The sequence below is a fragment of the Hyalella azteca genome, unplaced genomic scaffold, assembly GCF_000764305.2.
Source record: "Hyalella azteca isolate HAZT.00-mixed unplaced genomic scaffold, Hazt_2.0.2 contig14630, whole genome shotgun sequence".
Lineage (NCBI taxonomy): Eukaryota > Metazoa > Arthropoda > Malacostraca > Amphipoda > Hyalellidae > Hyalella > Hyalella azteca.
In genome coordinates, this window is record NW_025944508.1 from 111,159 (window position 1) to 123,676 (window position 12,518).

General features: G+C 34.4%; 1 protein-coding gene across 1 annotated transcript; it reads right to left on the reverse strand.

The window, feature by feature from the left end:
* Positions 1-1,176: 1,176 nt before the first annotated feature.
* On the reverse strand, positions 1,177-6,220 carry LOC108679819. The gene is made up of 5 exons (XM_018168547.2): positions 5,915-6,220; positions 4,812-5,160; positions 4,085-4,167; positions 2,780-2,956; positions 1,177-2,138 (listed from the first exon to the last, which is right to left on the reverse strand). The coding sequence occupies exons 1-5, from the start codon at positions 5,987-5,989 to the stop codon at positions 1,926-1,928; spliced, it is 897 nt and encodes a 298-aa protein (XP_018024036.1). The 5' UTR covers positions 5,990-6,220; the 3' UTR covers positions 1,177-1,925.
* Between the last annotated feature and the right edge of the window lie 6,298 nt (positions 6,221-12,518).

Below are 12,518 nucleotides of genomic sequence, written 5' to 3' on the forward strand. Positions count from 1 at the left end.
AGACCATTTAATCGTAAAGCCAAAATAGAAAAGAAAATTTTCATGCAATCCTAAACCCAAAACAAGAGCTGCAATGCAATCCAAAAATCAAAACTAGAACTTTATTTTCATTTTAAAGTTAGTAAAAGAACTGCCATGCCATCTTTAAGTGTAAACAAGAACTATCGTTGTGCTTATAGTATCATGGATCCATAATTTAAATTGTGTTCCATCTAAAAGTTTTACAAGCAAATGTAGTATCTTCACGTCGATGCAGTTCTAAAAGAAACTGTCATTAGGTACTAACATCAAAACAAACTTTCTTCTACTGATTCAATTATAAACTCTAAGATCAACTCTGAGCATTTACGTTAAATCGACTATCATCATAGTCAGTTTCATCATCACCATCATCATATGCATGAATATGGTGGGATACAAAAAGGCAACACACATCATTTGACTTAACCACTTCACTTAAAAAATTATTATCGCATATTGAACCTTTTGCTGAAGAAATAATAATATTAGCGTAACTAATTTAAAAGATAACAATTCAATCGGTATTTAAATTAGCGAGCGCAATGTTATTGAGTTTGCTCACAAGTAATAAAAAATAGTTGCTTATCAAAAACTAATAAAAAACTAGTGAAGAGCACATATACGGATAGTTTTTTTTTTTACACAACTAAACTATAATGATATGTAACTAACTTCACACGTTTAGTAAATAAAAAATTATAGATAGATATTTAAATGTAGTGAAGCATAAACTAATAAATTTCACCTACTTACACAAATTTATTTGTCACTTTATTTTTATCTTCTTCTTTCCATCATCGCCTTTCTATCATTTAAAGTTATCCTTTATATATATATTTATTATTGAAATTTATAAATACTTTATACCAGTAAATTTATATTTAAGGTATTAAATACGGAAAGAAACTCAATTTAATTCGTCGAAAAACTCGAGTTTTTAACTCGACTTTTCTGGTTCAACGATTTCAAAATGAGTATACATGCAATTTTTATTTTAATTAGCGCTGAATTCAACGGCAAGTCAACGTCCCTTTGTGCTTTCTCCAAAACAGCTGTGAAGGAACTTGACTTAAAACTTAAAACGGCCTTTGAACAGCCAACTCTATAAAAAACCATGGGAAACTCAATGAAAAAAAAAATAAAAAAAAAAAACAGCATACTTTACATGACGAACTTAAAATTTTCAGACCCTCTCTCATGTAGAGAGGCTACAACGAACAATATAATGTTTCATTATGTTTCAAAAGAGTCACGCAAGTTTTGGAATGCATGCATTACTATATTTTGAAACTGTACGCTTAGTGAATCTTACGATACCTAGAAGTATTTCAAGAAATTGAAATAGATATTCTGAGCATATCAATCACGTACGAACCTCAACAGGCTTTCAATTAATTCTTATACACAAATGTGTGAGATTTTATCTTTTGTATCTACGAATGCAGAATAAAAAAGTAAACTGGGGGATTTCATTTCAGTCAAAATACAATTCAATTCGAAGGACATGATGCATAATCATCATTGCAAGACATATAATTAAATAATCAATGTTACCTGGTGCTGCAATACTTGAATTATATCAACATTATTACCAGTCTCGGAAACGAACTTTCTTTTTATGCTTTTTTGCTGGTTTCGTAGCTCTGCTAGCAGGCAGCAAACTCTTCGACGCACCTCTTTCTCCATCATCATTTGAATGGAGAAATGATCGATTATATTTAAGATCAGAGTTGAGCTTCATACCTCGATCATTCTCGGAATATATAGAATAAACCTTGGGGTTTATTGTGAAGCATTGCTCATCATTGTCATCTGTATCATGAGAGAACGAAGTGGCTCCCGCCCCTTGTTCTGGGGACAATAATCTCATTTCTAGGTCGTCAAAACGGCACCCGCTCTTCTTCTTACGACTGAAGACCTCCCCCAAGAAATGGCTCCGTGACACTCCCCTCTCCTCCCCCATCATCAATATGGCCGTTGTGGGGCAGCAGTCGCACTGAGGAGATGTTGTTGTCCAATAAGTCGGACTGCGGACTGAGCTTCACCACCACCAATCCGGGCTGCGGACTGAACGTGTTCTGCGCCGCACTCGCCCGTGTCTCTTCCGTGCCGATCAACTGCGCACACAAAATACAAGGCACTTTATTGTAGGCTTTGATGATGTAACGGCAGACTGCGGTAAAATATTACGTTCTTCATTTCAAGGTTCGATTATGTGACGGCAAAATATTGTGCACTCTATTTCAGACTTGCACGTTGAAACTATATTATAAAATATTATCTTTTAGGGTTATTATTTGCACTTAATTATTGAGTTACTGGTGATAAATTCAAACATTGATAACTGAGCGCAATATATAACAAGTCATGAAGTAAAAATATATCCGTTATTCCTGACAAACAATTATCGACTCTTGTCCTTAATTAGCGACTGAAAATTTCATACTGGTTAATTCAAATCTGGAAATTCAAGAGAGCTCAATATTTCAAAGATTCCAGTAAATCTTTGAAAGATGAAAAGATGAAAAACTAAAACTAAAGTTCCTCGAAACGGGATCAGAAAATTAGAATTAAAATTACCCGATATAAAAATAAAACTCACGTAACTCGATTTGATAAAAGGAGTCGGAAAATTAATGCTGGAGTTACTCGATTTGACAAAAAAGAGTCGGAAAATTAAAACTAAATTAAGTCGATTTGATAAAAAGGAGTCGGAAATTAAAACTATATACGGGATCGAATAAAATAATAAACTGACGACTTTCTCGTAGTAGGAGTCTACGACGACGATGCAGTAGAGCGTTACGAAGCAGACAACGTAGGAGGAGATGTCTGCTGCGCCGCTGTAAACTCCGTCCAGCAGACCTACGACCAGAGCGAGGATGTTGTAGCCAACCGTGTAGAAGAACCAGATCGATAACAACTGCGACACGCCCTGCATCGAATAAGATAACGACGGAATTTTAGATAAAGGGCTTACGAACCAGGTTAGATAGCAACTATGACACGCCCTGCATAATATAAGATAGCAATATAATTTTAGATAAAGGGATTAGGAACCAGAATAGATAACAACTGCGATACGCCATGCATCGAATAAGATAACAATATAATTTTATATAAAGGGCTTAGGAACCAGGTTAGATAACAACTGCGATACGCCCTGTATCGAATAAGATAACGATGGAATTTTAGAAAAAGGGCTTAAGAACCGAAATAGATAACAACTATGACACGCCCTGCATCGAGAAAGATAAAAATGTAATTGTAGCCAAGTGGCTTGAGAAGGAAATGGATTACAACTGCGACAATCCCCCCAGCCTTCTAAAGATTATTCGAGAAGCAAAATAACTTTTTTTTCAATTGGTGCTTGAATGGACTACTAATGACAATATACGCCACATTTCTAGATTCATTTGAGCCAGAATACTGTACCTTCTGTTCCGAATAATTTCTGCGACATATTTATAATCTTCTCCCCGTATAAATTTGTACTAGAATTATCGTCTGTATTAGCATAATTATATTTGTAAAATTATTTTCATGAATTACCATCTCTCAGGATTTATTTATACCTCGGGGAAATATTATTAAGATAAGATATATTGTGAACATAACATATTGTTAACATAGCATAATGTTAACATAGCATATTGTGAACATAACATATTGTTAATATAACATATTGTTAACATAACACATTGTTAACATAACATATTTTTAAAACAGATATTGCTAACATAACATATTGTCAACATAACACATTGTGATCATAGCATATTTTTAAAACAGATATTGCTAACATAACATATTGTCAACATAACACATTGTGATCATAGCATATTGTCAACATAACACATTGTGATCATAGCATATTGTCAACATAACACATTGTGATCATAGCATATTGTCAACATAACACATTGTGATCATAGCATATTGTCAACATAACTGTGATCATAGCATATTGTCAACATAACGCATTGTGGTCATAGCATATTGTCAACATAACATATTGTACAACATAGTATATTGTTAAGATAATTTATAAGCAATTTTTCACCTTGCGCACGCCAATCATGAGGATGCCGCCCACGATGCCGTACAGGAAGGAGGCCACCACCATGCAGCACAGCATTGACGGCACTGACACACACAACCATTTATTATTATCATTAATATAATTATTATTGTTGTATTTCTAGTTTATTTATATTATATAATATTTCCGCCTGGGGGTATAATAATTTCCTTTCTGGAAACGAGCGGTTGGCAGTTTTTAAAGTTGATTGCAATTGTTAAGTAGCCGCCCACATTGTTTCCTATAATTTGAATGTAGAATTCGCAATGAATACTTATGAATACCAAATTCTTTAACGTCGTTTAAAAAGATAAAATTCAAGTGCACTCTTCAAATGCTTCTGATTCCTCTCTTTTGAATAGTTATCGAAATTATGATCAAATTTTTTAAGGATTAAGTTATTCCAAAATAACCAGTTCATAAATTTATTTTGAGGTTTTTAAAATTAAAAATATTCAGCCCTCTGCGTCAATTCGCTGAAATAACTCTATATGGTGATGGGTAAATATATACTGGTATTACAACATTTAAATTTGAAATTTCTAAGTGAAATAAGTACAAGCAATGGGTATAGTTAATACAGATTGAAATGAAAAATAGGATTAAAATTACGATAAGATGAAGTAATATATCTGCATCCAATATACATATAAAGTATATTATATATAATATATACGCATATAAAGGTGATTAATGAGTCAAAACCCACCTGGTGCAACGCATTTAGTCCCGCCAACCACAGTGAGGTTCGAGAAAGGTTTCAACGTCGCGTTAATGGAATCCAAATCCACTTCCTCGTGTCCAACATCCTTGATGTGTGACCTGTGGTGTGACTTGTTCGATACGATCAGGTGGACGAACCCAAAGGGACATATTTTCGATGAAAATGAATACGAAGCTCCGTCTGCGAGATCAGTTTCATTTTCAGCCGAGAAGATGGTATCGTTGGGGAAGGCTGAAGACTCATCGTCTCCACCTCCTCCCGTAGTGTAGGAGTTGGAGTTGTAAGCGAGGTAGAGGATCAGCGAGAATATCGTGGTCTGGCAAACGCTAACGGCCTGGAAGAATTACCCAAACATTCATGTGTTAATGACATTAATGGAGTTTATTATGAATTATTTTATTATTTGAATCAGCTATGAATGCAGAGCATTTACATTTTCTATGATACAAATGATATGGAAAATCACTGGCAGTGAATCCTCGTCCGAGTCATATGAATCATTGCAGTGGATAAGTCTACGGTAAATCAAGCGAACATTTAAGTTACTCCTGAAACAAAGTACTGCACAAAATCTACGGCATATTGTCGGCACAAAATTTATTATTAATTTTTCCGTTCACATATTAGGGCCCAAAAACCTATAGATATGAGACTGTATGAGATGATGAGAAGATTATAAGTAGTATATACAAATGAAAACAAGCAGCAGTGGTGTTATGAACTGGCACTTCGAAAAAGTGCTGACTGCTCGAACATTGCGTAAACACTTTATATTGAACATTATACACTGGACAAAATTATTTGAACTAACCTTGGAAAAACGATTAAGAGATTTTCACAAAAACGTGCGAAGAATCATACTGAGCTAACACTGATGAACGCGGTCAAAATATGTTTCCATTAGAAAAATAGCATCATATAAGTTGAGACCCGTTAAAAATAAATCTCAAGTACATGCTTAAAAATAGTATTAGCCAATTTGATTTTTAATTCGAATTTATTTGTTTCAGTTCAGCACGAAATAAACATATAAGGCCCGCGTAAAATTTCAACATTTTCCCTTTAGAAAAATTTTCCATTTCACTTACGATGGTGACGAACGCTGATATGATGCAGCCATTATAAAGGCTGATGCAGAGGCAACACTTCGAGACTTCACACATTTTTAATTATTTGTACACATGCAATACCATGTAAATTCGCTTACACCAGCGATGCTCTGCAACCTTTTCTACACTTGTAATACCACGTAAACTTTTCTACACTTGTAATGTCATGTAAATTTTTCTACACTTGCAATGCCATGTAAACTTTATTACACATCATGTGATAAAATTTTCATGTAAATTAATGTAAATTTGTTCACATTTGCAATATCATGTTAACTTTTACACCTGCAATATTTTGTACAATTTTAACACTTGAAATATCATGCAAACTATAATGACATGGAATAACGCTGTGCTCTCGATGCTCAATCTCGACGTATAAAACACAAGGTTGAGTGATTATTCAGGTATATCATATTTGAATGCATAAACAAATATGCTTTCAAGTCACTTCAGAACTGAAAAATGAAAAGTATTATTATTTATTTATTTAATAAGTTTACCGACATTAGTAAAACATATATATATCGATTTATTTGCCTAATAACTATTGTTATATCAATAGAGTGAAGCGTATTTTATTATATCGTTTAAAACTTCCTTGCTGTTATTTGATTGTCAAATGCAGGGAAATATTTGTTACTAGGAATGATTTAGAATTTAATATTCCCGAGAAGGTTTTCGAATGACAGAAAAATCTTAACTTAACGTGTTAATACATTTAAACTGATAAATATTGACACTCAATAACTCGCAGAGATAAAGCTGAGTTTAGTCAAGTGTTGTGGTAAGTTATAAATATGTAATCAGCCTATACAGATATAATTACTAGGAAGTTTACGAGGATTAAACCCAATATTATTAGATGAATTTGCCAGTTTAAAGCACGAAACCCATTTAGTCGTATCTCCTACCACTGGCAAGTTTACCGAAAAACGAAACCCATTATCAGTCATATTTGCCAGCAAATCTGGCAAAATAATTACCCTATTGATTCAAACGTAAGTACAAATTCATCTTAAAATTGTTTAAACCCTTCAACAATTATTATCGATTCTAATTACAAATTTTATAACAGCTGGACCGAGACGCAGTAGAACTGCAGCATCTGGGAGGAGGCTGCAGTACCTACTTGACACTTCATTCATCTCACACGCCCCTAAATCGAAAATTAAATTTATAACTAACATCACCATGAAGGAACATTTCGAGGTATTTTACCTACACTAAACTGTATAGATTTTTAAAAGAATGCACCATACAACTTTTAATACATTCAAACGAAGTGAAAATTTTCGACGCTGCATTCCTCAAGAGAAGAGACTACCACTTCCTGCCAACGCTCGAACGGCACTGATCCTGGAAAATGCCAAAACTCTTGCATTTGTTCCCATTGCCCTAATACCCATTGTTCCCATTCATCACAAAAATTACGAAAATTATCAAGATTTTAACATTTTCTAAGCACCTAGTAACTTTACTGAATTAAAAATTTATAAAATGTATTTGAAATTGAGTTTCGTTTCACTTCATTTCGAGGTTTCTTGAAACAATCTAGTCGATTCCAGACGTATGGGCACCACTCAAAAATCTACGCATACAATGAATAAGCTTTATAATCTATAATAATATATAATGGTTGTGTGTTTAGTTGTCTAGCCTTATTCTGAAGCGTTGTACGAAGAGTTGAATAAATTGGGAGAAGATGAACAGTGGCCCCCATTTTTTTTTTTACAAACAATCTCCGACTTTGATCTCCATGACAAGATCATTTTTCGGCCTAATTTATTCGTGTATTGAACGCTTTCAATTTGGCTATTTTTGCTTGATTTGGAAATCTTAACATTGAAAAAACTTAACTCATTGAGTATTTTCCGGGTAGTACAAAGATGGCAAAGGTACGCTCATATACGTATGCGAAGTAAGGTGTAGAGAGCAACAGAGCCTTAACAGCGCGTAACAGAGTGTAGGCCTTATAAAATTTTTAAATTAACTCCAAAGATTCTTTTATTTAAGATTTTTTGCAGTCGTTTTAATCCGCAAGCAATTTCCTAACTAGTTGTTGAATATTATTTTAGAATCTACCCACTTGGAGACTACGCCTCACAAATCTTCAACATTGTGCTAATAGGCAATGGTGCACACGTTATTTACCATGAATTGCTGGGACTTATATAATTACTTTTAGTAGCATAAAATTAAGCAATTAGGATGAAGTTAAAACATTCATTAAGATAGATCACTTATAGTGTAGGATATTGAATAAACTAAAGTAGAGGTCAAAGAAAATTCGGCCTCTGACTTTAACTGATTTCTCAGCACTTTGCTAGAATTGAGTGTTTGAATACAAGAGCTACAATGAATAGAATTACAATTTTGTTCAAGGACATAAATTCGTGTTGTGATTGTTTCTTCTTATATATAACATCTGTTGAATTCACACAAACGATGATAAGGCCATTACATTTGTGACGTAAGAACGTTCCTAAGTTCAGTTACGGGAGCTGTCAATTTGACTGCTCAATTAATTAACGAAATCAATACGAGATTCGTTTTCTGTGGCCCGGAATAAGAAAAGAAAATGTATTTACGGAGGGATACTAGTGTGCGGTATTTTTGTTTTGTCACTCTGACAGTCTGACTACTCGATTTTTCATGCATGTATAATTTTTGTTAATGCTTATTACTTTTAAAAATAATTAAATTCGCTCACATTTTTGGCGAGGAACTAGTAAATAAAAATGCATGATATAACCAATATATAATAGACAAGAAAAGAGATAAAATAAGAGAGAGCCTCGAAAGAGTCAACGAATGTCTCGGTGGGTGAAAGATTGATTATCAATTCATTAATTAGCCCACACATTACAAAATAGCTCAGAAGGAGATAAAAAAGTGATGAATTAGACCCACGCAACCCTGACTTTATTTGAAAAAAGAATAGAAATCAAAAACAATTTCTGGAATTTAAATTTTTTATTTTAGAGTCTGAAAGAAGTAAAATGGAATGCAGTACGCTATTATCATTCGCAAAATTTACCTTTAAATGATGTAATTAAATTGAAACGGCACTCCTTGCGATTAAGCACTAATACTTAATTAGTTTTTGATCCTTAAATGTATCTATACTAAGTATCAGGAAAACATCAATCATAATTAAACATTCATTGCTGTGATGACTTGGAAACGAATTTTGCGCTCGGGAAACTATAGGAAGCAGTTTTGTAATGAATTTATTTATAAATTAAGCCCGAAAATAATACCAAAAAGTCAATAAGATAACTAAGACCCTTCACCTTTCAGTATCGAAATAATATACCTCATCAATATTTCATTCCATGTCGGCACTACTATTAAATGTTGCTTTTACAACATTTTTATTGTAATATAAATATTAATTCATCTTCAACCCGTGATTAATCTAAACCAGAAGTTCAAAAGCAAAGAAAACTCCACAGCATATCTCTATTGAAAACGTTTTGGAGTCCCTGGCTCCATCGTCAGTTTTGATGAATCTAAAACACAAATAAAATCAGAAGTTAATAAAGTTTGGATTAATGAGAAAAAAATCAGAAATTAAAAACCTAAATTTACAGGCAAAAGGCAGAGTAATAAAGTAAATACCTATCTATCTATTCACAATTTCAAAGGGATAAGAACTAAAGGTTGCATTTAAACTAGGCCTCTTTTTAAAAATATTCAAGGATTCCAAAATACGCAGATCGGATGCAACAGAAGTAGAAGCTAAAACCTTCAAGTCAGTGTCGGACCGGACCATAAAACGTTGCACTGTTCGGCGTGAGTGCGCACAGCCAAATGAGGAGAGCGCGATAGTAACTGCCCAGGGGCCGTATTATCAAAACTTCGTAAGTACGCAAAATCGACTCACGAGTGGCGTAAGTGCTGACTTGATGACGTAACTCTAGAGGTGGTATTATCATTACGTTATAACTCTCATCATTCATTCCTTCTAGTCGGTACTTTATATCTCTGCCAACAATAATTTTTAGCTCCGTACACAGATTTCTTCTTAAACTCACGCTGTTTATTAAAAAGAGTTCACAACTATTTTAGAACGGCTTTTTCTGAGCCAACAAGGAACAATACCGACAAACAGCATTCGACAGTCGATACCATCGAAGGCATCGATTCCTGCCATCGAAGTTCACAGAATGTAAACAAATCCAAAGCCTCTGATTGGTCAGTTGGCCAGATGGTTCTGATAGTAGGCTTTTAGCTAAGTCTTACGTACGAATGTTTTGATAATGCCAAAATTAGGGTGTACTTACGTAACACGTAACTTTTTTGTCGGAAGTACAAAAAGTTACAAAGTTTTGATAATACGGCCCCAGTCCTATAACTCCTCCATCTATGCTCAGCGGCCCCAGAGTAAAGATTGCGTGACGTCATTCCAACGTTCGCAGATGCACATCGTGCACAACTAAATTAATAAACTAGGGACGATCGCATATGAGAAGGGAAGATATCTTTGTACCTAAAAGTGAACCTATTTTGAAAATATTCACAAGTAAAATACGAAGATTAATGTTCGGAAAGTATTTCATGAAAAAATATTTTGATTCTCTTGACATAACTTCGGACGCATAGCCGAAGTACGGAAGAGAACAGTAAATAACGTTTCTGTTATCACGCTCTGGCACGACTTCACTGTATCACTTAGACCTGAATTTCTTCATTTGGGTAACCACCAAGGCAGATGAAAATCGATAAACGATAAGATATTGCGCAAAAATTCAAATTCAGAATGCATAGCATAGAAAGTCGAACAAATACGGAAGCCTAGGTGTAATAGTGTTTGAAGCCCGTTAAAATTGAATCGAAAAGAACAAAACCTAAAAAACCTCCTGGGCCCATACTTTTAAAAAAAGTTAAGATATCGTAAGTTCATCAGCCAATCATTGACGGTCTTTCAGGCAAAATCCACCAATCATAGACAAGAAAATATAGAGCGTAAAAACTTACGTTCACTTAGCGAGTTTTGAAAGTATGGCCCGGTGCTCAGGCCAGTGAAAGTTTATTTTCGGAAAACAGATGTTTGAAAACGGCCATCAGATTTAGTAATATTGCCATCGAGAAAGGACAAACTATTGTTTGATTCAAGTTCCATGGGAAATTGAATAGAATTATGTTGCAAGTTAAGGTAATCTGAGAAAAGTTTAACATGAGAGGGATGCTTGATAATAAGAAAGGTGTCATCGACGTGTCTGTTGTGAATATTGGCTTAAAGTCTGGAGAACAATTGGCCAGCCATGAAACATCGTGAAAACACATAAAAATATTCGCAAAGGTTGGACCCATGCCCAAACCGTCAATTTGTCTGCAAAACTTCACCAGCATATATGAAAATCGAGTTTAAAACCGATAATTTTAGGAGAGATTTACAAAAACTGTACCAAACCAATAACAATGTTATGAATATATTTAAACAGAGAATTGAGACAGATTTCAATTGTTTCACAAAGAGGTATATTAGTTTATGAGTAAACAAATTTTTCAAGTCACAAGAGGCCATAGTTTAGCCCTGAACGTCGGTAAAATCCTTCAAGCGGACAACAAACATATGAGAATTGTCTACTGTATACTGGTTAGTGATAAGACAGTTCAAGACTGGAACTAAAAACTTAGCCAGTTCAAAACTAGGAGTATTATATGCGGCAAAAATTGGTCGAAATTGAAACTTTGAATCAAAATCAGACTTATGAATTGAGGCAATCCATATAAAATCACAGTGAACCAGAAGCGTAAAGTTTAGAGTAAGTTTCAGATGAGAGTGTAGACGAATCCCTGAGTTTTCGCAGAAAGCTATTGATTTTGTCCTCGATTTTCAATGTAGTTTTAGAGATTGGATAAGAAATTTCGACAAATTCAGAAGGATCGGTGATGAGTGCAGTAAGGCTACTTTTACATATATCGACTACGATCAACCAGTACAACACCCGTGCCTACGTCGATTAAACATTTCTTTTTTCAAGCATCCCTCTCATGTTAAACTTTTCTTCGATTTCCTAAAATTGTAACATAAATCGATTATATATGTCATGAAATTTGAATCAAACAATAGTTTGTCCTTTCTCGACGGCAATATTACTAAATTTAATAGCCGTTTTCAAACATCTGTTTTCCGAAAATCAACTTTCACCGGCCTAAGCACCAGGTTTTTTAACTTTTCTTCTTTTCGATTCAAGTTAAACGAGGTTTAAACACTATTTCACCTCGGCTTTCGTATTTGCTCGACTTTCCATGCCATCCATTCTGAATTTGAATTTATCCGCTGTATCTTCTCGCTTAATGGATTTCCTTCTGGCTTGGTGTTTACCCAAATTAAGAAATTCATGTCTAAGCGATACAGTGAAGTTATTCCAGAGCCTGATAATAGAAACGGGAGCACAGCCATGGGTAACAAAATTGACTCGTAAACAGGCCCTGGGCCAAACGCCAACCTTCAGCATGCAATATCTACACACAGCCTCAGATCAATGAGCTGTGTGTAAGTGACTCATATCACCACATCAACTTTAAAAAACACAGCCACTGTTTCACAGCGCCGGAGCACAACTGGCCG